Consider the following 26,133-nt stretch of genomic DNA (forward strand, 5'->3'; position numbering starts at 1 on the left):
CTGATTTCTTTTAGTGAAGAATTTAGAAGTCAAGATCTGGGCTGTACATGTGCTCACTGTTGTGGGGGATTGTTGCACCTAGGCCCTCTCTGTGAACAGAATTAGGGGATATATCTATGTGTATGTGCATGCATACATGCACATATGCACATACGTGTGTGTGCACCTCAATTTTGATTTATACATCTACCTATATGAATTGAAAACCATGACTACACACCAATACCACCAATTTCACCTCAAACTTACAGGGTTCATTCTATTTTTTTTCCCCGTATTTCAGACTACCTTCTCTAACAGTTATATTTATTTGATAATTTCCCTGGAAGATTGAACTACCACTATAAAAAAAAGTCTATCGAAATAAATCCAACAAGGTAACCCCAATCCATTCTCACTGGGATTGTGATTGTTGCTGTACTATTTGATAATAAAAGGAAGCCCTTCCTACTCTTACCTATGCTCCTGTACTTGCACCTGGCTACCACTCCCTTTCTTGACCCCTGGAAGCCCTCTTACCCTGATGCAATATCCAATACTGGACCACACCCCATCTCTTTCCTCATACAGAATCTCTTCTCACTTTTCTAACATCCCACGTGGGTGCCCTCCTCACCTCACATGGGGTCTGACATGCTGTCACCCTGGTCATGCTCTGACAGACTGTGTTGGCCCTTCTCCAGAGTGGACATTCTTTCAACCTCTCTTGGACTCTGACGTCCCACCTTCCTATGTGGCTACCTTCCTCATCTTGCTTGGGTTTTGACCACCTGTCACACTGACCCCAGTGTACATGCCTTTCTCATTCTTCTTAGGCAATGACATCTCACATTGCCTCTGTGTGATATTCTTACCTTGTGTGGGCTCTGAAATACCCTGTGCTGGGCTGTACCCAGACATAGACACCATCCTTATCCCATTTGGGCTCTCTGTCTTAGTTATCTAGTGCTGCTGTAACAGAAATGCCATAAATGGGTGGCTTTAACAAACAGAAATTTATTTTCTCACAGTTTAGGAGGGTAGAAGGCTAGGGAAGGGCTTTCTCTCTCTGTCGGCTCTCGAGGAAGGTCTTTGTCTCTTCTGAGTTTCTGCTCCTGGGCAATATTCTTGTGCTTGGTGTCTCTCCTTGCTAGCTTATGTTTAATTTCTTTTATATTTTGGAAGAGATTGACTCAAGACACACCCTACACTAATTCTGCTCATTAACATAGCAAAGACAACCCATTCCCAAATGGGATTATAACCACAGGTCTCGAGGTTAGAATTTACAATACGTATTTTTGGGGAACACAATTCAATCCATAACAGGCCCTGACTCTCATCCCTGGCTGCCTTCTCATGTGGAAACCCTCTTCACCTCATTCCAGCTATGCCACACCTCGTGGGCTAGTCCTCCTTCATTGGAAGCTTTCCTCATTCTATTTGGATTTTAACATTCTGCTCTAGGTTGCCACAGCTCTGCCCATGCAGAGCTGTCTGCTTCCAAATCAAACAAAAAATAACCCCAATCAATCCTCACTGGTATTCTGATTGTTGCTGCACTATTTTTTGTATATTAATTCTGAAAGAATTGACAGTTTTAATGGTAGTATTTTTTCCATTTCGTAAACATGGCAGTTTATGTATTTAGAACTCTACTTAAAAACCACCTGTGCCTCGTGATATTCAAAGTGGTAAATCTTTGATTACTTTATGAAACTTTTATATTTCTATGAGTTTCTGATAGTTTATGTTTGCTAGAAAATCATCCATTTGTGTTGATTCATCAAACTGAGTTTTAAAGAGATGCACATAGTTTCATTTATTTCTTTTGATTTCTTCTGTATTTATGGTTGCATCTCATGTCTAATTCCTAATGTTGCATATTTCTATTTTCTACTTTTGTTCCTTAATCAGAATTGCTAGTAATACATTTTTTTGATCGTTTCAAGTAATTATCTTTTTGCTTTATCTATTCTTTCTATTATTTAAAAAAATATTACTAATTTCAATCTTTATCTTTGTTAATGTTACTTTTTACTTTAAAAGGGAATTATTTTTGTTGTTATCCTTTCAGCTCAGCTTATTTACTTTAGTTTTTATTTTTTAAATAATAAACCCGTCTATAATTTTTCTTAGATCACATCTTTGATTTTAGAAGGAACTGTTCAACCCTCCCCAGACTTTTAGATAATTTTGTCATTACAGTTTTGATTTTTTTCTTTGTTCCAAGAGTTATTTAAAAGAATAGTTTGTAGGTAGATCAGATTTTTCCCCTAACCTCTCTTGCCCTATTGGTTTACTTTGTTCTGGCATGACATGGGGAAGAGGTTCTTGGCTTGGGCAGGTTAATTGGAGTCCACACACTATTTACAGCCAAGACCAACTAACTACGAGACAAAAGAAGGTATTAGGAGCAGGAGGGTAGTTGAAAAGCATGTAAAAAAATATGATGGATTTGGAATCTAGAAGAAATAGTTTTAGTGTTATAGTGGTAGGTCAATCCTATTGAAAAGTAGAGTCAGGTTTGCTTAGCCCTGACAGCAGTGGAAGGGGAATGAGCATCCTAGTCCAGGCACAAAGCTAGAATACAGATGGAAAGAAGAGAGCACCTGAGGAAAGTGAGTTTTTGGAAAACCATTTCCCATCTTGGTGATGGCTCCTGAAGCTTGTGACCCACTCTCACTGGATAACTCATATGGCAAGCCCAACTGTAACTCGTAAGGCTGTGTTTTGCCAAACTGTGGATGGTGGCATTTTAGTGGTAAGTGACTAGCATTTAAAGAAATTTAAAGAAAGTGTGCATATGATGGGAAATGTATTTTATCATACATCAAAGATGAATATGAAGAGTTTGAAGAAATGGTTTTATAGGATATGAGAGTATAAAAGAGCATTATTTAAAAATTAATACATTTTATCTAATAGATGATTCTAAACATACATGCACTCTAATAAATTAATCATCGTGTTGATTCAGACTTATGATGGCTGCATGTGTGTCAGGGTAGAACTGTGCTCCATAGGGTTTTCGATGGCTGCTTTTTCAGAAGTAAATTACCAGGCCTTTCTTCTGAGGCACTTCTGGGTGGATTTGAACTGCCAACCCTTTGGTTAGCAGTTAAACTCTTAACCATTTGTGTCACTCAGGGATTCCAGTCATAAATAGAAAGTGACAATTTCATCCACCTCTCTAGAAATTTATATTCATGTTATAAATTTAAAACCTTTTGCTTATATTCTTATCTGGAAAATATAGGGATTGATTTATATTCAGGTTGCTTTATATCAAGGTATATATTCTAGCCAAATATATGCCAAGATTGAGGAGTCATAACCATGTAGAGAAAGTACTGGAGGTGCTTTCTTTCATGTGTGGCTAGTTCTAATCATTGCACTTAATTTATCATACACATTGTTTTAACTGAAGCCTAGGGCCTCTCGGATTCCTTTGTGCACAATAACACACAAAAAGAAGGCAGTCATTTCAAACATTTATTAGCTAGATAAAATCATGAAGGGATTTTCTTTGTTGTAGATTTTGCATCCATGGAAGGCATTTGCTTCTGTTTGGTAACACTAACACATACTCATAAGAGAATTTTCAGTAGGTTTAAACAATCATATGGACTTGAAAATAAATTAGTCAGCATTTGCGTGTGGATGCTCTGTGAGAAAGGCCCCATCATACATAGTCCCCAGAAATAAATTTCTGAATATTTTTTTGTTAAGTGCACTCCATAATTATTTAAGCAAATTCCATGAATAACAACCCAAAGTTCCCCAACAGATAAAACAAAAAGTGATTCTTTTTATTATTGTATTTACTACAATTTAAAAGATATAATACACTAGGCATTTTTCATACTTTTAATATGATTTGATTAAACATAATCAGCTTACATAAAACTTCTTAGGAACACAACAGCAGTAAAGAAGAATATATTGTCTATTGAATTTTTCTTTTATTTTAGCACTATATCATCACCTAGTGAAAGATTAGCCTCACTCATTTCTCAAATATGTCTTGAATGACTAATCTGTGCCTGACACACTTCAGAGGGATAAAATCATCTTTTCGGCAGTCCAGAATTATTGGAATAAAATGAAAATGTCATTAATAATTTATTTTAAATTCTCTAACATTAACTTTTGTTTTTATTTACTTTACGTTGCTTCTAGCTTAATGTTTCTTTACAATATTTTATTAATGCAGTTTGTCATATAAAAAATCCTGGATAAGAATCCACATTGCACATTTATATTCAGTCTTATGTGATGGAAGCTCAGATAGCTTGCATTCTAGAATATTCCCTCTGATCATATTGATTTACCAAAAAAAGAAAAAAAAAATGCTGCATTCTTTGGATTAATTTACAAAACGGGATTGTTGGAGCTTTAATTGATAAATGTTCTTTTAATTTAAGATTTCTTAGTGGTAGCCATCCTAATCAGTAATAGAGTGTCATCTTTTCTTCCTAAATTGTCTTGCTTGCAGTTATCTTTGATAACTTTCTAATTGTTTGTATTTATTAAGGATTTATGATTTATACTTGTGTGTGTGTGGATGTCCACCAAATCCAGAGGCATTTGTAGCATTTTCTGGGTGACATGGAGAGTTGGGGAAGTTCAGAGAGGGGTGTTGAATAGAGAGACAAAGGGATTTCTTTGGCCACAGTTTGATTTCATCCTATTTGAGTCCTTAAGCTATCTATAATTCTACCTCCAAAGCAAACAACATTAACATTTTGGCTTAATTCTTTTAAATCTTTCTTTTAGGTATAGGTTTTAGAAAAAAGTAATCATGTTGTCGATCGATTAACAATAAGTCTGTATAATTTCACAGCAATACAATTTATAGTTTTAATTTGTATATGAAATGAAATAGCTGGAAGAAAATTTATCAAGAATAGAAAGGAGTAATAGAGTAGTAATGCTAGAAAGAGTAGAAGTAGAAGATTTTAGATTCAGTTTGAGATTGATTAAGAAGTTAAAAAACCAAAAAACCAAACCCACTGCCGTCGAGTTGATTCCCTATAGGACAGAGTAGAACTGACCAGTAGGATTTCCAAGGAGCACCTGGTGGGTTCAAACTGCCAACATTTTGGTTAGCAGCCATAGCTTTTAACCACTACACCACCAGGGTTTCTGATTAAGAAGTTACTCCTGTGTAAATCAGGATCGACGGTAGAGAGAGTGCAGAAGATAATTCAGGTTCAGTTGTACTTTCTGTAAAGGCATCTGATGTGGACTCATCTGTGTCACTATCAGTGGTGCTATCATTACTAGTGAGTGTAGAGTCATGAAATTAGCTAGGGCTGAAGAAGTGTCACCAGTAGTGACGGCAGTATTGTCTGTAGTATCAATAGGTGGAGTTGTGGTATTAAGAGGGGTAGTGTCATCAAGTGTGGAAGAAACATATATGGCAGGGTGTGGGAGTCATGGGAGTGTCAGAAGCTATCTCTTCAATGAAAACAGATGTGCTGGGTGCATCAACTAAAGTAGTGTAGGGTGCTGCTGTGCTAACTGATGCAGTGGTAGCAGGTGTGGAGAGGGATGATGAGGTACTAATGGAAGCAGTGCTTGAGGCACCAGCTGTGGTGGTAGAGAAAGCTGAAGTCGTTGTGGCTGTAGGTGCGGTACTGGTTATAACAGATGTAATAGTGTGACCAGGTGTGGTCATAGTAGCCTGTGTGCTTGTAGAAGTGGCAGAGTGGTTGTGGAGGCAGGTGTTGTGAAATTGGCTGTAGTAGCTGTGGGAGTATAAGCAGCGGCATATCTAGTGCTTGTAGATGCTGAGGGAGATTCACCTGTGGTGGTGGAAGAGGCGTCAGAAATTGCAGTGACAGCTGATGTAGAAAGGAGATCAGCTGTGGCAGTGACCATCTCTGAGGCGACAGTGGTGGTAGTATGAGTAGATGTGGTAGGGACAGCTGTGGTGGTAGAAGTGTTAGAGAGAGACTGTGTGGCTGAGGAAGAAGAAATGGTTGTAGTAACAGAGGTGGTGCTGGGACTTGCAGCTGATGAAATAGAACAGCTGTGTTTGTGGCTGGGGCTGTGATACTGGAAGAGGCAGATGTGCTCATGGCAGCAGGTGTGCTGATGGTGGTAGCTAATGAGGAAGACACCTCTGCTGTGGAGGTGGTGGCTTTTTGACGCCAGTAGTAGTTGCATAAGTAGGTGTGCTGATAGAAGCAGATGTAGTAGCTGAGACAGGCTGTGTGAGGATTTGGGAAGAAGAAATGGCTTTGTTGGCAGGGGCTGTGCTGGTGGCTTCAGCAGATGAGCTTGAGGGAAGAGCTGTGGTGGTGGCACCTTGTAAGGTGCTGGAAGGGGCACAAGATGTAATAGAAGAGGAGGAGACCTGTGGAGGGGTGATGACAGGCACAGAGGTGGTAGATGTGGAGGAGGCTGTGGGAAGAGCAGTAGAGACAGGTGTGGTGATAGCAGAGGTGATGGTGTCAGCCTGAGTGGTGATTGAAGAAAAAGAAATGGTTGTAGTGGCAGGGGATGTGCTGGTGGCTGCAGTGGATGAGCTCAAGGGAAGAACTGTGGTAGTGGCACTCTGTGAGGTGCTGGGAAGAGTAGAAGACATGGCAGCAGATACTGAGACCTGTTCTTTGGTGGTGACAGGCTGAGGGGTGGTATTGGTGGTCACAGATGTGGTACTTGTGGCTGCTGCTGTAGATGCTCCAGGTGTGGTGGAAGAAAGAGAGTCAATAGTGGCCTCAGCGACAGCTGTGGCCGCAGATGTCATGGTTGCAGGAGCAGGTGTGATAGGTGCAGCAGTGGTGGTGAGAGAATTAGAAGTGACAGGCTGTATAGTAGAAGAATGAGAAGAAATGGCTGTGGCAGCAGGTGAGCTGAAGGAACTGTCAGTGGTGGTGGTGGGCTCTGCAGTGACAGAAAGATCTGAAGAGGTGGTGGCAGTAAGAGTATTGACAGCAACACGAGTGGTAGTGTCAAAGTCATAGTTAAAAGTACTGTCATCATCAAATGTGGTAGACTCAAATGTCATGTCTTCTGAGGTGACTACCGTACTTGGTATAGTTTCAGCAGAAGAAGCTGTGATGTCATCTATGGTGGTTGAAGAAGCAACAGAGGAGTCAGATGTAGTAGTAAAAATAGCATTTGTGGTGATCTCTGGGGTGGTCACAGTGGTTAAGGGTGAGGTGAGGGCAAGAGATGTTGGGACAAAAGGTGGTGAAATGCTAGATGTGGAGAAAGCTAATAAAGTGGTAGTTGCAGCAGGGGTGGAAGCAGCAGGAGTGGTGGCTGGAGAAGTGACAGCATCAACCAGAGGGGTGGTGGAGAGGGAAGCATCGGTTGTAGTAGCAGTGGTGGTGCTGGTGGCTTCAGCAGATGAGCTTGAGGAAAGAGCTGTGGTAGTGGCACTTTGTGAAGCACTGGAAGGGGCAGAAGTCATGGCAGCAGAAGAGGAGACCAGAGCTGTGGTGATGACAGGCACAGGGGTGGTAGATGCGGAGGAGGCTATGGGAAGAGCAGTAGAGACAGGTGTGGTGGTAGCAAAGGCAGTGGTATCAGCCTGATTGGTGGTTGAAGATAAAGAAATGGTTGTAGTGGCAGGGGATGTGATGGTGGCTGCAATGGATGAGCTTGAGGGAAGAGCTGTGGTAATGGCACTCTGTGAGGAGCTGGAAGGGGCAGAAGTGTTTGTGGCAGGAGGTGAGGAGACCTGTTCTTTGGTGGTGACAGGCTGAGGGGTGGTATTGGTGGTCACAGATGTGGTACTTGTGGGTGCTGCTGGAGATGCTCTAGTTGTGATGGAAGAAAGAGATTTAATAGTGGCTTCAGCTAGTGTTGTGGCCACAGACGTCATGTATGAAGCAGCAGGTATGGCAGTGGCAGCAGTGGTGGTGAGAGAACTAGTAGTGACAGATTGTATAGTGGAAGAATGGGAAGAAATGGCTGTGGCAGCAGGTGAGTTGAAGGGGCTGTTAGTGGTGGTGGTGGGCTCTGTGGTGACAGAAAGAGCTGAAGAAGTGGTGGCAGTAAGGGTAGTAAGAGTGTCTGGCGTGGTAGTGTCAAGGTCATAGTCAAAAGTATTTTCACCATCAAATGTAGTAGATTCAAATGTTGTCACGTCTTCTGTGGTGACCATTGTATTTGGTATAGTGTCAGTAGATGCAGCTGTGGTGTCATCTATCATGGCAGAAAAAACAGCAGAGGAGTCAGATGTAGTAGTAAAAATAGCATTTGTGGTGATCTCTGGGGTGGTCACAGTGGTTAAGGGTGAGGTGGGGGCAAGAGATGTTGGGACAAAAGGTGGTGAAATGCTAGATGTGGAGAAAGCTAATAAAGTGGTAGTTGCAGCAGGGGTGGAAGCAGCAGGAGTGGTGACTGGAGAAGTGACAGCATCAACCAGAGGGGTGGAGGAGAGGGCAGCAGTGGTTTTGGTAGCTGTGGTGGTGCTGGTGGCTTCAGCAGTTGAGCTTGAGGAAAGAGCTGTGGTAGTGGTGCTTTGTGAGGTATCGGATGGGGCAGAAGACATAGTGGCAGAAGAGGAGGAGACCAGAGCTGTGGTGATGACAGGCGCAGAGCTAGTAGATGTGGAGGAGGCTGCGAGAAGCACACTAGAGACAGGTGTGGTGGTAGCAAAGGCAGTGGTGTCAGCCTGATTGGTGGTTGAAGAAAAAGAAATGGTCATAGTGGCAGGGTATGTGATGGTGGCTGCAATGGATGAGCTCAAGGGAGAAGCTGCAGTCGTGGCACTCTGTGAGGAGCTGGAAGGGGCAGAAGTACTTGTGGCAGCAGGTGAAGAGACCTGTTCTGTGGTGGAGGCAGACCGAGGGGTGGTGTTAGTGGCCACAGATGTGGTACTTGTGGGTGCTGCTGGAGATGCTTCAGTTGTGATGAAAGAAAGACATTTAGTGGTGGCCTCAGCTACTGTTGTGGCCACAGGTGTTGCAGCAATAGTTGCAGGTGTGGTGGGTGCACCAGGGGTGGTGAAAGAACTAGTAGTGACAGACTGTATAGTAGAAGAAGGAGAAGAAATGGTTGTGGCAGGAGGTGAGCTGAAGGAACTGTCAGTGGTGGTGTTCGGCTCTGTGGTGACAGAAAGAGCTGAAGAGGTGATGGCAGTAAGAGTAGTGACACTGTCAGGAGTGGTAGTATCAAGGTCATAGTCAAAAGTACTGTCATCATCAAATGTGGTAGACTCAAATGTCATGTCTTCTGAGGTGACTACCATACTTGGTATAGTTTCAGCAGATGAAGCTGTGTTGTCATCTATGATGGTTGAAGAAGCAACAGAGGAGTCAGATGTAGTAGTAAAAATAGCATTTGTGGTGATCTCTGGGGTGGTCACAGTGGTTAATGGTGAGGTGGGGGCAGGAGATGTTGTGACAGAAGATGGTGAAATGCTAGAAGATGTGGAGGAAGCTGATAAAGTGGTGGTTGCAGCAGGGGTGGAAGCAGCAGGAGTGGTGGCTGGAGAAGTGACAGCATCAACCAGAGGGGTGGTGGAGAGGGAAGCATCGGTTGTAGTAGCAGTGGTGGTGCTGGTGGCTTCAGCAGATGAGCTTGAGGAAAGAGCTGTGGTAGTGGCACTTTGTGAAGCACTGGAAGAGGCAGAAGTCATGGCAGCAGAAGAGGAGACCAGAGCTGTGGTGATGACAGGCACAGGGGTGGTAGATGCGGAGGAGGCTATGGGAAGAGCAGTAGAGACAGGTGTGGTGGTAGCAAAGGCAGTGGTATCAGCCTGATTGGTGGTTGAAGATAAAGAAATGGTTGTAGTGGCAGGGGATGTGATGGTGGCTGCAATGGATGAGCTTGAGGGAAGAGCTGTGGTAATGGCACTCTGTGGGGACCTGGAAGGGGCAGAAGTGTTTGTGGCAGGAGGTGAGGAGACCTGTTCTTTGGTGGTGACAGGCTGAGGGGTGGTATTGGTGGTCACAGATGTGGTACTTGTGGGTGCTGCTGGAGATGCTCTAGTTGTGATGGAAGAAAGAGATTTAATAGTGGCTTCAGCTAGTGTTGTGGCCACAGACATCATGTATGAAGCAGCAGGTATGGCAGTGGCAGCAGTGGTGGTGAGAGAACTAGTAGTGACAGATTGTATAGTGGAAGAATGGGAAGAAATGGCTGTGGCAGCAGGTGAGTTGAAGGGACTGTTAGTGGTGGTGGTGGGCTCTGTGGTGACAGAAAGAGCTGAAGAGGTGGTGGCAGTAAGGGTAGTAAGAGTGTCTGGAGTGGTAATGTCAAGGTCATAGTCAAAAGTATTTTCGCCATCGAATGTAGTAGACTCAAATGTTGTCACGTCCTCTGTGGTGACCATTGTATTTGGTATAGTGTCAGTAGATGCGGCTGTGGTGTCATCTATCATGGCAGAAAAAAGAGCAGAAGAGTCATGTATAGTAGTAAAAATAGAATTTGTGGTGATCTCTGGGGTGATCACAGTGGTTAATGGTGAGGTAGGGGTAGGAGATGTGGAGACAGAAGATGGTGAAGTGCTAGAAGATGTGGAGGAAGCTGATAAAGTGGTGGTTGCAGCAGGGGTGGAAGCAGCAGGGGTGGAAGCATCAGGAGTGGTGACTGGAGAAGTGACAGCATCAACCAGAGGGATGATTGAAAGAGCAGCAGTGGTTGTGATAGCAGGGATGTTGCTCGCGGTTGTGGTGGATGGGACAGAGAGGAAAGCTGTATCTATGGCTACCTGTGTGGTGCTACAAGGCGCAGATATGCTTGTGGCAGCTTGTTTGGCACCAGGAGCAGCAGAGGAGGAAGTGACTGTGGAAGCAGCTGTGATTGGCACTTCTGTGGTTGTGGCAGGTTTTTTAGTGGCAGTAGAGGTGATATTTGCAGATGCTGCTGCTCCTGATGAGGTGAATGAAGCAGACTGACTAGTCGCCCCAGAAACATCAGTGGTAGCAGCTGTGGTGGAGTCCTCAGCTGTGGAGGTGTCAGGTTGAATGGTGCTGGAAGGAGCAGAAGTGTTTGGGGTAGCAGGTGTGGTAGTGACAGTGTCTGTGATAGTAGAAGCAGAGGAGGTTGTAAAAACACTGGTAGGAACATCTGTGGTGGAAGCATTTGTGGCCGAGGGAACATCTATGGAGAGAGTCGGCTGTGTGGTGAGAGGTGAGGTATAGGAGGCATCAGAAGTGAAGTCAGTTGTGTCAGGTTCATAAGAAAGTGTAGTGGTGTCAAATGTGCCAGAGTAAGATGTTGACATGTCATCTTCAATGGCCAGGGTTGTGGTTGTTGTGTCATCTGGTGAAGCTGAAGTTTCTTCTATAGTAGTAAGTGTGGAAGAAGCAGATGTTGTAGTTAAAGAAAGACCTGTGGTTATGTCAGGGACAGTCACAATGGCTAATGTGATGCTGGGGGCAGCAGATGTTTCAATGGAAGCAGGTGAAATGCTTGGAGGTATTGTGGAGCCAGATGAATTATTGATGGTAGTAGGAGTCGAGGTAGCAGGTGAGGTTGAAATGTGTGCGGTGCCTGAGGAGATGGTTGTGCCACTCTGTGTGGCTGTTGAAGGAGAAGAAATAGTTGTGGTGGCAGAGGAGGTGCTAGTGGCAGCAGAGGACGAAGGGATCTCTGCTAAGGTCGTAGAGAAAGTAGACGTGGTTGCAACTGTAGTAGGGGTGTTGGTGGCTGCAGATATGGTACTTATGGATGCTGGGGGAGATCCTCCAGATATAGTTGAAGAAGCAGATTTATTAGTGGCCTCAGCTACTGTGGTGGCAACCAGTACAGTGGACAGTGCTGTTGTTGGGGTGGAAGCCTCTGTGGTGATAGAAGTAGTGAGAGTTGTAGGAGCAGGTGTGGTGTCTGTTGCAGATGAGAGAGAGAGAACAGCTATGGTGGTGTCTGGCTGTGTGGTGCTAGAATGAGTAGGAGTGGTTTTGGAGACAAGAGTTGTGATGGAGTTAGCCGAGGCGGCAGTGGGAACATCTGTGGATGTGGTGGGCTGTGTGCTATTAGAAGAGGCAGAAGTGCTTGTGGTCACAGGTGAAACATAGGAGGCAGCAGAGGTGAAATCAGTAGTATCAGGTTCATAGTAATGTGTAGTGTCAAAAAATGTGCTCAAGTTAGATGTTGATGTGCCGTCTGCAGTGAGTAGGGTTGTGGCCATAGTGTCAGTGGTTGAAGCTGTGGTGTCTGCTCCCATAGTCAAATGAAGTTCATCAGAAACAGCAGTAGCTGTGGAAATAAGGTTTGTGGTTGTTTCAGGGATGGTCACTGTGGATGCTGCTGTGCTAAGAGCAGCCGATGTGGTGGACAGAGTATCTGTAATGGTGGCTGCTTCTGTGGTTGTAGAAGTAGTTGTTTTGATGGCAACTGCACTTGCAGTGGCAGGGTTCTTGTTACCAACTTCTAAAGTGATAGATGTAGAGCTGGCTGTTGGTGCAAATGTTGTAGATGTAGATATCATAGCAACAGAGGTGGCAGTAAAAGCCTGTGCTGATGTAGAAGAAGCTGTAGTGGTCACAGCCGTGGATGTGGTACTGTTCTCAGAAGACACAGTAAAGAGAGAAGATTCAGTAGTGGAGGTAGAAGAAGCTGAAGGAGAAGTGGTAGAGGGAGTAGGGGTGACTGAAGCAACAGATACGGTAGAAAGATCCACTCCGGTGGGGGCAACCTCTGTGATGAGAGAGATCGAAGTAACTTTGGGAGCAGATGTGGTAGGGGCAGCTGTGGTTCTTGATGCTGTAGAGAGAGAAGCTTTGGTGGCGACTGGCAACTTTGTAGTATTGGGAGCTCTTAAGGTGCTTCCAGCCAGGGTTGTAGTAGTTTCTGAAGATAGTATGGCTGTATTGACAGTTGAAGCCGTGGGAGCAGTAGGTGTTGTGGTGGTAGATATAGACTGAGAAGCCGAGTTTTTGGTGGTAGGAAGCGTAGTTTTTGAGACAATTACTGAGAGATTAGAAGCAGCAGTTGTTGTAGTGGCAATGGATACTGAGCCAGTAGATTCAGCAACTTTGGTGGCAGTATTGAGGGATTTAGTGGTTTTCACCACAGATTTGGTTGTTGGGACAGAGTTTGTAGTAGTGGCCAAGAAACTAGTAATTTCAGTTGGGTTGAGAGATATAGTGGCAGATGAATTGGTATCAGCTATGGTATTGCTACTAGTTGAAAGTTCAGTGGTGGTTGTCTGAGGCTTGGTAGAGGTAGTCAATTTTGTAGTAGGAGTCACAGGTTTTATAGTTGTGGATTTGGTTGTAAAGGTAGCAGGCTTAGAATTGGTGCTGGCTTTGGGAGAAGTGGTAGGCTTGGTGATGGTACTAGATTTGTACGTAGAATCCACAGGCTTGATAATTGTGGTAGATTTACTAGTGGTGAAGGCAGCAGACTTAGAACTGGGGGATGATTTGGTGGTGGAGGTCACAACTTTTGTTGTGGTAGTGGATGTAGTAAAAGTTGTGGCAGGTTTATCAGTGGTAAAGGATTTGGTGACAGGAGCCCGTGCCTTGGCAGTAGTGGGGGATTTGGAGGTATTAACCAGAGATTCGTTAGATTTGTTAGATTTTGTAACTGTGGGATTGAAATTTGGGGAAGATTTGGTGATAGAGGCCACAGAGTTTGTGACAGGCTTTCTGGTAGTTGATGCAGGTTGAATGGTCATGGAAGCTTTGGTGGTCAGTAAAGATGGTCTTGAGGGTATAGGCTTAGAGGTTGCTGGATTAAGATTTGTTGGCAACTTTCCAGGTTGTAGGGGAGGACGTATCCCTGAAAAATGATGGTGAGAGCCGGGTTTAGGTTTTAATGTTGGTTTTTGAGAAGGTCTGCGTGGGTGAGGTCGCCTTAGACCGTGCTTGTTTGAGCCAGCGTATTTGGTAGGTTTTTGTGGATGGGGATAAAATGGACTAAAATATTGTTTTTGTACAGCAGGTTGCCAGAGCAAAGGCAACTTTGGTCCAGGTTTTGGTTGGTTAGGACAACACTGCCGAAGGCCCAGTTGGTGAGGTCTCCAATGAGAAGTTGGATAACTTGTCTTTTTGTTTCTTTGTTGTGTGACTGCACTTGCTGTAGGTTTTCTTTGGCTAGGCTGTTTTCTTATTGTTTTATTTAAATGATATTTTGAAGGCACAGTCTGATTATATTTGAGCACATTTGGCCCAGTCATTACTTGACTCATTTCCTGCTTTATGATTGGATTTTTACAAAGTTTTGCTTGTCCAGGTATTTTCCTTGGACCTAATGCTTGTGGTTTAGTTTGACATTTACCTTTTGGACCATTTGGACGTGAAGGTAGTTTGGGTACTTTTGGGTTTTGTTGAAATGTGGTGCCAGGGTAAGTTTTAGGTCTCCTTGGTAAGTTTACAGTAGTTTTGTCTGTGTTATATTTGATAATTCTAGGTTGCTTAGAATCTGATGAATTTCGAAGATTTGGGAGTTGGTGAAGATGCTTTTGCCCAGGCGATTTTTGAAGAGGTCTTGATTGGCCGGATGTATGATGTCTCTGTTTACCAGGTTGTTTCCTTACCATTTTGGTTTGGTTTGTTTTATTTGAAATAACTTTTGAGTTTCCAGGTTGTTTAACCATACTTAAATGATTTTTCCTTTGGCCAATTTGTTTTTTTACAGGAGTCTTTGTTTGACTTATTTGTTGTTTCTTGGTTGCATTATTATGAAGTTTTGAACTCACATGTGTTTTGTGTGGACCTAATGCTTGGGGCTTAGTTTGCTGCTGACTATTTCTTTTACCAATTGATACTGCATGTGACTTGGGTCTTTTTGGATTTTGTTGAACTCTGGTTTTGGGATTAGGGTTTCTTAAAATATTTTTAACAGTTTTTCCTCGCTGAGATTTGGTTTTGTTAAATTTTGGGGGAGCTCTTGAATTTCTTTGATTTGGGGAATGGTTGACATTATGATTTTGTTGAAATGATTTTGACTGGGATTTTGATTGACTGTGTACTTTTGGGGTGATTAATAGGTTTGGCTTAGTTTTGAGTTTAGTTGTTTTTCGAGGTGAAGGAAATTTGGGTTGATCTAGTTTTGAATGAATGGGGATACCTGTGAGAGGTTTATTATTTTTAATTAACTTTTGAGTAGGTTTAACTGCTTTAGACTTGGTAGTGCTAGATCTTGGTTTAGCTGGTAAATTTAGATAATTTGGGGATCGTCGGCTATTTTGTTGTACTGCAGAACTTTGACCAGATTTTGTCTTTTCAGATCTCTTTGAACCAGTGGGATTTAAACGGGTTTGAAAGCCTCCAGGTTTTTGTTTTGCAGATGCATTTGGCTGAATAGGATTCCGACCACCTTTCCCTGAGGAAGGTACACGCTGACGTAAAGATGATGCTGGGGCAGCTGGATTCACCTGTAGTCTGTTTTTTAGCCTGTTTTGTCTCTCTTGTGCCGTACTTGTCTACAGGAAGAAAAAGAAAAAGCATTTACCAGGAATAATTTTTCATTTAAAACTTCACAGATTAAAAATCTCGAGTGAGTAAGCTTCGTTCTGTGTTTGGTAAAACTCTGCTGTTATTGGATGATGGGAAGAACTCTGTTTTACCTGAAACAACTAGTGGCTGGGAGTAGAGCTCTGGTTCAGGAGCCCTCTCCAAATATTGTATAGTGGCTACCAGCACAGAGTCACAGAGGCTGCCGCATTCCCAACCCTTGGTTATGCTGTGAATGAGGATTTGAGGCTCTAAAAAAAAAATAGTTTCCCTTTTATACTGGAATACTTCAAATTCATAGAGGGACTAGCGCATAATTATATTTAGATCCTTTAACTAAGAGACTTGCCCATTTTAGATAATATATGCTTATTGGAAAAGAGAAATGGTCTCCATTGTACAATAAATTGTTGACAAATTTTTCTCCACTACTTTTCTTACATACTTTTCAGCAAGTCCGTGAAACAACTCGCTAACTAATCTTCATAAAGCTTCCTCTAATCCCTTCAGTTCTAACACAAAATACCCTCCCTTTTCCTAATTAAAAAGGGAGAAATGCTTGGCAGTCTGCTTCTGTAGAGATTTATAGCCTTGGAAACCCTATGGGGCAGTTCTACTCTATCCTATAAAGTTGCTATGAGTCGGAATTGACTCTATGGCAATGGGTTTGGTTTTTTGGTTTTGTTCCTAATTAAACAATTTGCTTTAGTGGAATTAATTTTTAGAGTCATGAATTGATCATTTCTAGCTATCTATGATTTGATCCAAGTCTGTAATCTCAACTTTTAAATTTGACATCACATAATCTTTGTTTTTGTCAAAGCAGACAATCTGACATGATTTATTAGCTCCGTATGTTGTTTAAGTAATTTGGGTTTGAAATGGTTCACATCTCTGGCTGCCATAAATCCTATAAACCCTTTGTTACTATAGAAACCTCCTAATCTTTCTTGCCAAAAGTGAATTATAATCCTAGAAGTGTCATCTATTTTATTCTGTATTAATATATAGTTACTTATTTGCACATATCATTTTCTACATCACTAAATTTAGCTCCTTTACAACCATAGGTTATCCTTTGTTTATTCTTTGTTACTATTAATTACAGCATCTTCCTTATAAAAAGTCCACAAAAATATTCATTGATTGAACAAGTATTTAACATTGTCTGTCAGAGCCCCCTTAAGATTTTTTTGCTTCAGTCTAAATGTCACCTGCTTCCTTGCTAGTTATGTGCCATATGAAATGATTTCAAGATTATCTACCAGCCTGAAATTCTTCAGTTAAAAGTTTTCAGATTTCAGCATTTCCCATCGTGAGGAGCAAATCCTTTGGACAAGCCAGGTGGTCACATTTTCCTCTGTTCCTCTCCCTGTTGGCATCTTTAGACCTCAGAACAAATCACCACCCCATTGAGGCCTGATGTTTGTTAACAAGATTAAAAAGATATAATTCTGGGCCAACCATCCCCCCTTCCTCAGGAAGTCAGGGGGCATGATGCAGCAGGATGTTTGTTAGCAGGTTTAAAAAGATACATTTAGTCACTCAGGCTGGGGTTATAAAATAAATAGCTGAGAGAGGAAGCTTTAGCCTTCTCAGCTCTGATGCAGGTGGGGCACACATAACATTAGCTTACGGTCCACCTAAGTGGACCTCCTTGGCCAGGGGGAGACCAGCAGTAGGTAGGGTCCCATTTATGCTCCTCATCCATGGCGCAAAGTGGGACTTGAAGGAAGAGTCATCTCTGCTCAGACAGCTTTTGAGGGGGTACTGCTGGTGATGGAACTTTTCCTGTTGTCTGCTGTCTGATTCTTCTAAGCAATAAAAGCTGTTTTCCATGTGCTAATGTGTGTTCAGGCACTGACTGGAAGGACGTGATGTTTATGTAGCAATCCATAGTTAGTTATTGATGCCCTTTCTTTATTGGCCTCCTGGCTATCTAGAAATTGGGTAGAATGTGTGAGCACCATGCAGATTTGGAGTGTCATCTTACAGTTATGGTGTGGCTGAGCAGGTCGTGTTGTCCTACATCCAGTAATATGTTCCTAGATTTTATTACTTTTTTATTTTTGTAATGAGGCTAAAGTGCATTAATGTGCCAGGACCAGTTCAAAGCACATTTTATTATTAACTCATCTTCTGTCACCACAGCCCTGTGAGGTGGTATGTTTTGCTCAGTACAGGACTCAGCTCTTTTTTGGCCCAGATTCAGTTTACTTTACCTATTTGAACAGTTACGCACATTATTGACTCACTATTGACCATTCATTAAAGTCAATTTGCAGTCAATTTTAAGTCTTTAATTATTTTTTGAAAAATATGATTACAGTTTAAGGTGTTTCTTATATTTCCTTTAAGTTGACTTTGAATAACCAAGATAGAGAACTATATATTACTGGGAGACAATACGATGTATGATAATGTTTAAGAGCATGGACTTTAGAATTAAATGCACCTGGCTCAACATTGTGGTTTTGCCACTGATCGGCTATGTGAACTTTCTTTCTTTTAACCAATCTGAGGTTCAGTTTCATAATATATAAATTATGAAATTATGATAATAACATCTATTTTAAAGGTTCTTTTGAGAGTTAAGTGAGATAATATATGCAACTAGTTGGTATGTAGTTGGAAATACAGTAAGAAGTCCACAAAAACTAGCTACTAAAGCTAGCTACTATTATTGATTGTCTTATGGTATATTACATTTTTTCCAATTCTGGCCTATTTTCAAGCCTCTATAGACATGGCAAAGTAGCCTTGGTGGCACAGTGGTTAAAGCACTCGACTACTAACCAAAAAGTTGGTGGTTTGAAACCATCAATGCTCCATGGGAGAAGGATGTGACAGTCTGCTTCCATAAAGATTTACAGCCTCAGAAACCCCATGGGGTAGCTATGAGTCTGAATTGACTTGACAGCAGTGGGTTTGGTTTGGGTTTTTTTTTATAGACATGGCATCACTTTGCCTGAGGAGACGGAGCAAAGCAGAGTTAGTTATGGTTAAATCTGGTGAGTGTTAGAGAAATCGTTGATTTTGGTGCCTATTCTTAGTGCTAGAATTTCCTTTGAACATAACTATCCTCATAGTATCCACATTTATTGTATCTTTCTCCTTCAGTACAGCTTGAGCGCTTTTGGGCTCTAGTGTCTGTCTTATTCAGAGTTCATATATTATAAGACATACTGCTAGCATTGTGAGAAAAGGAGATTATGGAAATAAAGGAGGAATATTGTGAACAAAACACAGGGATAAGGTAAAAGAGCCAGTGAACAAGTGTAGACAAAAGACCAATTATTTGTGACTGAGGAAATCAGTACTATTACGGAAAAAAAAACCTTTGATCTGTGATTTGAAAGAGCATAGAAACAGCTACATTTTTTTTGAATGATGAACACAATTGGAAGAACTATCATGACTTGATGTATAACATTATGAAGCTATGATTGTATCATAATGGAACTAGTAAAGACAGCAAGAAAAATCAGCTGATTGAAAACTTGGTACTGAGTGAAGTGGGGATATTAATGCTGGGAATTTGGAAAAGAAGTTACCTCATGTGTTTTTGTAGCCTCAAACCTACAATTCTCAACTTTCAATTCAAGAATTTGATTTAGAGTAATATCAGGCCAGCAGTGTGCCTAGGCACATTGCAGAGACAAATGTAGATTTCCTTTCTGAAGGAACTCACCTTTATTCTAGGCCTCAAAAAATGAGAAACTCATAGTCAAAAATAACAGATCTTACATGAAAACAAGTCTATCAGTGAGAATCAGTAGAAACAGTAAACAGCTAAAATAGACCCTCAAAGGACTTCAGGAAATGGAATTGTCAGACAAAAATTTAAAGGTATAAAATTGTGAAAATATGTGTAGGGACAAAACCCAAAACCAAACCTGTTGCCATCAAGTCGATTCTGACTCATAGGGACCCTATAACGAGTAGAACTGCCCCATAGGTTTTCCAACGAGCGGCAGGTGGATTTAAACTGCCAACCTTTTGTACAGCAGCTGAGCTCTTAACCACTGTACCACCAGGACTGTGTAGGTACAAAGTACCATGAAAATGACTAGGAAAATTTTAAAAAGAAGCAAAAGTAACTTCTAGAAATGAAAAACACAATTGGACTAAAAAATTGAGCAGATGTATTTAACTGCAGAGTAGGTAAAACTCAAAAGAAAACTGAAAGATAAATCTGAAGAAGTTATTCAGAATGTAATAAAGAAAGCAAATAAATGGAACATATAAAGAGTATTAAAAGTTATGGAAGGTACAGTGACAAGGGCTAAGCTTACACACCGTTGTTGGAATTCTCCTTTCCTGCCCCCCGTAAGGGAAAATGAATGTAATAGAGGTGTTATTTGAAAACATAATGATTGAGAATTTTCTAGAACTGCAGAAAGATACCAATACATAGATATGAGAAGCCTAATACCAAATAAATAAATAAAATGAAATCTCTCCTGCACATATCATAGTGAAACTGTAGGACTCCAAAGATAAAATTTTAAAATCAGCCAGAAAATCATAGAAGACAGATGGCTTTAAGAGTGAAAACTTTTTATTAGCAAAAATAGAAATCACAAGACAATGATATTAAATTTTCAATGTGTTGAGAGACAATAATTTCTAAAGTAGAATTCTGTGCCCAATGATGATACTGGGCAAAGAAAGTGGTGAATACAAGGGTAAATCTACTCAAATATTGACTGTATGAAGCAAAAATAATAACTTCTCGTGAGATTTAAAAAGAGAAAAATTGAAAACAATGGTGCATAAATTGGGAGAGGACTGAAAGGAGTTAAAATATTCTATGTGTTTTTCACCATCCAGAGGAGTGTAAAGATGCTGAATAACTTTAGGCTTTGCTAAGGTAAGTTTTCTGTAGTTACTAGGTAATCATAAAAGGTTAAAAACACGATTATTTCTCCCAAAGAATATAAATTATTCTTTTCTCAGAAAAAATGGGATGAGAAAAAATATTCAATCCAAAAGATGGCAAGAATGGGGAGAAAAAGCAATAGGAATAGAATCCATAAAAAAAGATGGTAGATATCTTTCCAAATACATCAGTTGTAGTGAATAAATATGGATTAAAGCCTCCACTTTAAAATACAATAATTATCTGTCAGTCTGGATAAAATAAAATTCAATCAGATGCTGTTTATTAAAGACTAATTTAAATATAAGTATATACAAAGGATGAAAGTAAAAGAGTGTAAGAAGGTATTACACGCAAATTCTAATCAAACGATGACTGGTGTAGCTATATAAATATCATGTGTACTTTAAAGCAAAAAGCATTCCTAAAGCTAAAGCCAGTCTTCCATTCTGATAAAATGTTCACATGACCAAGAAGTTACAACAATTTTAAATTCAATGCCTAATAACATACTCTATGGGGCAGTTCTACTCTAACCTATAGGGTCGCTATGAGTTGGAATCGACTCAATGGCACTGGGTTTGGGTTTTTTGTTAATAACATAGCCACTGAGTACAGTAACCAAAAATTGACAAAACTATAAGAAGCAATAAACAAATCCAAAATCATAGTGGAAATTTTCTACACTTCTCTCAGGAATTGATGGATTTCAATGACTTTTATTAAAATTTAGTAAAAATATGGAACCCTTTGGATAGCATAACTAGTAAAACACTTTATTTAATGGCTGTACTTTCAGAAAAATTCAGCCAACAAATGCAAAGTTCAACTAACAAATGCAGTGCATATTTCTTTCAAACATACACAGAACAATTATAAAGATTGATCATAAACTGGGCCCTGCAGATTAGGATACGAATTATTTATTCCATGGTCTCTGACTACAATGTAATGACATTAGAAATAAATTAATAAGAACATAAATAAATAGAAAACAAACTAATAAGTAAATAAAAAAGTGGAAATATCTCATTTACTTCGAAATTAGAAAGTACCTTTCTAAATAATCCATATGTCAAAAGGAAATTTTAATGAAAATTGGAAAGCATTTTTAGAACTGAACAGTAATAACAAATAAAACAAGGAAAGAAAAAATATGAAAGTTGGAAAGGAATAAATAAAACTGGCTTTACACGCAGATAATTGTGTGTGTAGGAAATCCAAAAGAGTTCTGGTGGCACAGTGGTTAAAAGCTCAGCTGCTAACTGAAAGGTTGGTGGTTTGAAACCACTGGCTGCTCTGTGGGAGAAAGATGTGGTAGTCCGCTTCTGTAAAGATTACAGCTTTGGAAACCCTGTGGGGCAGTTCTACTCTGTCCTGTAGGGTCACTATTAGTTGGAAATCCAAAAAACTTTAGATAAATTATTAGAAATAATACATAAGCTTATTATCAATATAGAAATACATATACAAATTATATCAATATATACAGAGCTACTGCAATTCTAAAGACTAGTAAGGAATTAGAACATATTTTAAAAGATGTCATTAAAAACAGCAACAAAATAAAGTATTAGAATTATATCTATGAACTTTATAGAGAAATATACAAAACTTATTGAAAGACATTTTAAAGTCATTTTTAAAAAGACCTAAAAATATCTAAATAAATGGAGAGATTTATGTTCATGGGTATTATGTTCAATATTATAAATATTTCAGTTCTCACTAAATTGACTCATAGATCAAATTCAATATAATAATTAAAAATAATAAAATCTAGGGATTATTTGGTGAAACTTGACAAATTAATTATGAAATATATAAGACAGTGCAAAGGGACAAAAATAACCAAGACACTCTTAAAAAAGAAAAACAAGGTGGTAAGATTTACCTGACCCACACCAGAATTTTTTATAAATCAACTGTGGTATTAAAACAGTGTGTAGGGAAACGTAATGGAACAGAATAGAAACTCAATGATATATGTCTGAAGTAGTACTGTAGATCCATGAGTAAAGAATAGACTTTTCAATGAATGAGTTACAATTGGTGATTCATAAAGGAAAATAAAACAAAACAAAACACAAGCAATTATGTATCTCACTATACACAAGCAATTTCAAGTGGAATTAAATATGAAAGAAAAATCTATAAAGCTTTTGGAGAAACCATACAGGAGAATAATTCTTGACCTATTGAATTACTAAATTTATGAAACAAGATACGAAAGAATTAACCTTAAATGAAAGGATTGATAAATATAACTACATTAAAATTAAGAGCTTCTTTCCATCAAAAGACCCTATCAAGAGAGTGAAAAACAAGCTAAAAACTAAGAGAAGATATTTGTGACACCTATAACTAGCAAACAGATAATATCTAAAATGTAAAAAGGACTTCTATAAATCAATAGGTATGTTGTCGTTGTTAGGTACAGTCAAGTCAGTTCCGACTCATAGTAACCCTATGTACAACAGAATGAAACACTGCCTGGTCCTGCACCATCCTCACAATCACTGCTATGCTTGAGCCCATCATTGCAGCCACTGTGTCAATCCATCTCCTAGAGCGTCTTCCTCTTTTTTGATGAGCCTCTACTTGACCAGGCCTGATGTCCTTCTCCAAGGACTGGTCCCTCCTGATAATATGTCCCAAGTATGTGAGACAAGGTCTCATCATCCTTGCTTCTAAGGAGCATTCTGGAGGATGACTTATCAACAACCAGCGATATGCAGATGATACAACCTTGCTTGTTGAAAGCAAAAAGGACTTGAAGCACTTACTGAGGAAGATTCAAAGACTACAGCCTTCAGTATGGATTATACCTCAATGTAAAGAAAGCAAAAATCCTCACAACTGCACCAATAAGCAACATCATGATAATCCAAGAAAATATTGAAGTTGTAAAGGATTTCATTTTACTTGGATTCATAGTCAACACCCATGGAAGCAGCAGTCAAGAAATCAAGCGACACGTTGGATTGGGCAAATCTGCTGCAAAAGACCTCTTTAAAGTGTTAAAAAGCAAAGATGTCACTTGGAGGACTAAGGTGTGCCTGACCCAAGTCATGGTATTTTCAATCGCCTCGTATGCATGTAAAAGGTGGACAGTGAATAAGAAAGACTGAAGAAGAATTGCTGCCTTCGAATTATGGTGTTGGTGAAGAACATTGAATAGACCATGGACTGCCAGAAGAACGAACAAATCTGTATAGGAAGAGTAAACCAATAAGTATAAACAACCAATAAAAAACAGGAAAAAGAATTGAAAGGCATTTCATGAAATAGGAAACGAATTGCCAATAAATCAATGGCCAATAAACCAGTTGAAAAGACATTCAACTCCATTATGAAAAAGATAAATGGCAATGAAAAATTTTTTAAGATATCATCACATACCCACCAGATAAGCAAAAATTTAAATACTGATGCTAAGTGTTGGTACAGGGAACTCCTTTAGACTGTTGGTGGGACTATAAATCAGTATGGTAATTTTGACAATTGGCATCATTTCATTGACTCAGCAGTCCTACTTCTAGAACTTATAACCTAGAGAAACTTTTACTTAGGTTTACTAAGAGCCACAATCAAGGATGTCAATAGTCACACTGCTAATTATATCCAATAACTTTAAAAATTACATTTAGAATGCCTAAATATACTGGTATATTCATATAAAGACTATCATATAGTAATGAAAAGGAATATAGCTGTAGGCATTCATTATGACTGAATTGCATAAACAGAATATTGAGGGAAAGAGCTAGTCAGGATACTTCCATTTGTATGAAATCAAAATGAACAAAATTAAAAAAAGTTATTGTTTAGGAATACATCCACTGTTGGAAAGCAATGCAAATAAAGTGAAGGAAAAACTAGCACAAAGATCAAATAGTGATTACTTCTAGCTGGTGAGTGAGGGAAATATGGTTAGTAGGGAGGGAGACTCCAAGGACTGGTAATACGAGAACTCTTAATCTGTGTGGTGGTTAGATGGGTATGCCTTCTATTGTTGATCTTTAGAATGCAAATATGTGCTTATACACCCTTCCATGTATATATTTCACAATAGAAATATAAAATTAAATAAGGAATATATCCAGAATCTGACCACTTCTCAATATCTTTAATGCTATCACTGTAGTCCAAGCCACCACTACCTCCTTCCTTGATTATGGCAATGGTATCCTAAGTGTCTTCCTTCTCGCCTACAAAGTATTTCCACATAGCCCAAGTGGCTCTTTTAAGATGGAAGTCGGATCACATGCCTTTTCTGCTATAATGGCTTCTAATCTCATTCAGAGTTAATTTCAAAATCCTTATTATTGCTAACAAGTTAGACCACGATCTGCTCCCTAGTAGCACACTGTCTGACTCCTTTATCTCTGATTAAGAGTGACTACATGAATGCTTTTCTTTGTGATAAAATTTAACATATAGTTTGTAAGTTTTTCCGTGGGGTGATTTTGTGGCTGCCATTATTTTCCTAAAGCATTACCCTTTGTTCCTTCCTTGTTGGTGGTTAAAAATATATAGGGTTGCTTTTTTTGTGCAACACATATTCTACATATGCCCCTTTCTCTCCTACCATCTGCTTCAAAATTATCTCAACCCCACCCCTGTCTGAATTCTTAACACCCTTTCAGGGTTCTTTGGAATGTTTGTATGCTCTAACACAAACATTATATTTCTGATGTAAGGCCATGCATTGGGCATTAAGACATATAGCATTAGGATATATTACATTGGGCAAATCTGCTGCAAAAGTTCTCTTTAAAGGGTTAAAAAGCAAAGATGTCACTTTGAGGATTAAGGTGCACCTGTCCCAAGCCATGGTATTTTCAATTGCCTCATAAGCATGTGACTGGACAATGAATAAGGAAGACTGAAGACTTGATGCATTTGAATTGTGGTGTTGGCGAAGAATATTGAATGGACTGCCAGAAGAATGAAGCAATCTGTCTTGGAAAAAGTACAGACAGAATGCTCCTTAGAAGTGAGGATAGTGAGACTTCATTTCAAGTACTTCAGACATGTTATTAGGAGGGACCAGTCCCTGGAGAAGGACATCATGCTCGGTAAAGTAGGGGATCAGCAAAAGAGAGAAAGACCTTGGAAGAGATGGATTGACATAGTGTGGCTGCAACAGTAGGCTAAGCATAACGATTGTGAAGGTGATCAGGACTGGGCAGTGTTTCGTTCTGTTGTCCATAGGTCTCTATGAGTGGGAACCGACTTAACAGCACCTAATAACAATGAGGTCTTGATGCCACTGAACACCAGCCTCTTTGAAATGTGGATAAATAAATGTATACAAAAACTTTCATATTAAGGCCTTCTTCAGTACTTTTTTCCAGAACACTAGAGGAACACACACAGAACAAAAAACTGATATGGCTTGCTAACTGGACATCAATATTGAAAAGTTAAAATACGATCAATATATCAAGGAAATTTAATCTCCAGTTAATAAAGCTCCTGCAAAGAGTTGTCTTTTCTCATGCTTTTTGATTTCTTCCTTTCTGACTTAAACTACTCCAGTCAAGCTTTTATCTCCACTATTTCAGAGAAACCATTCTTGTCAAGATAATCAATGACCTTCATGTAGCCAAATCCAGTGATCAATTTTTAGTCCTGATCTTACTTAAGCTGTCATCAGCATTTGACACAGTTGATTACTCTCTCCTCTGGAACCTTTTTTTTTTTTTTAAATTGGCCTCATAGATATAACACTTTCCTAGATTTCCTCATATTTTCCTAGCTACTCCTGAATTTCCTTTGCTGTTGTTGTTGTTTTTCCTTCCTGACTTCTTAATTTTGGAGAACCCCATGGATCATTCTTGGAAGCTCTCCCCTTCTCCATCTGCTTGCACTTCCTTGATGATCTCATTCATTCTCGTG

At 39.9% G+C, this 26,133-nt stretch overlaps 1 protein-coding gene across 1 annotated transcript; it reads right to left on the bottom strand.

The window, feature by feature from the left end:
* Nucleotides 1–6,091: 6,091 nt before the first annotated feature.
* LOC126076722 (mucin-19-like) lies at nt 6,092–17,058 on the bottom strand. The gene is made up of 3 exons (XM_049885287.1): nt 16,984–17,058; nt 14,962–15,316; nt 6,092–13,671 (listed from the first exon to the last, which is right to left on the bottom strand). Exons 1-3 carry the CDS (start codon nt 17,056–17,058, stop codon nt 6,092–6,094), a joined length of 8,010 nt encoding a protein of 2,669 aa, XP_049741244.1.
* Between the last annotated feature and the right edge of the window lie 9,075 nt (nt 17,059–26,133).

This window comes from Elephas maximus, chromosome 5, assembly GCF_024166365.1.
Source record: "Elephas maximus indicus isolate mEleMax1 chromosome 5, mEleMax1 primary haplotype, whole genome shotgun sequence".
In the NCBI taxonomy this organism is placed as follows: domain Eukaryota; kingdom Metazoa; phylum Chordata; class Mammalia; order Proboscidea; family Elephantidae; genus Elephas; species Elephas maximus.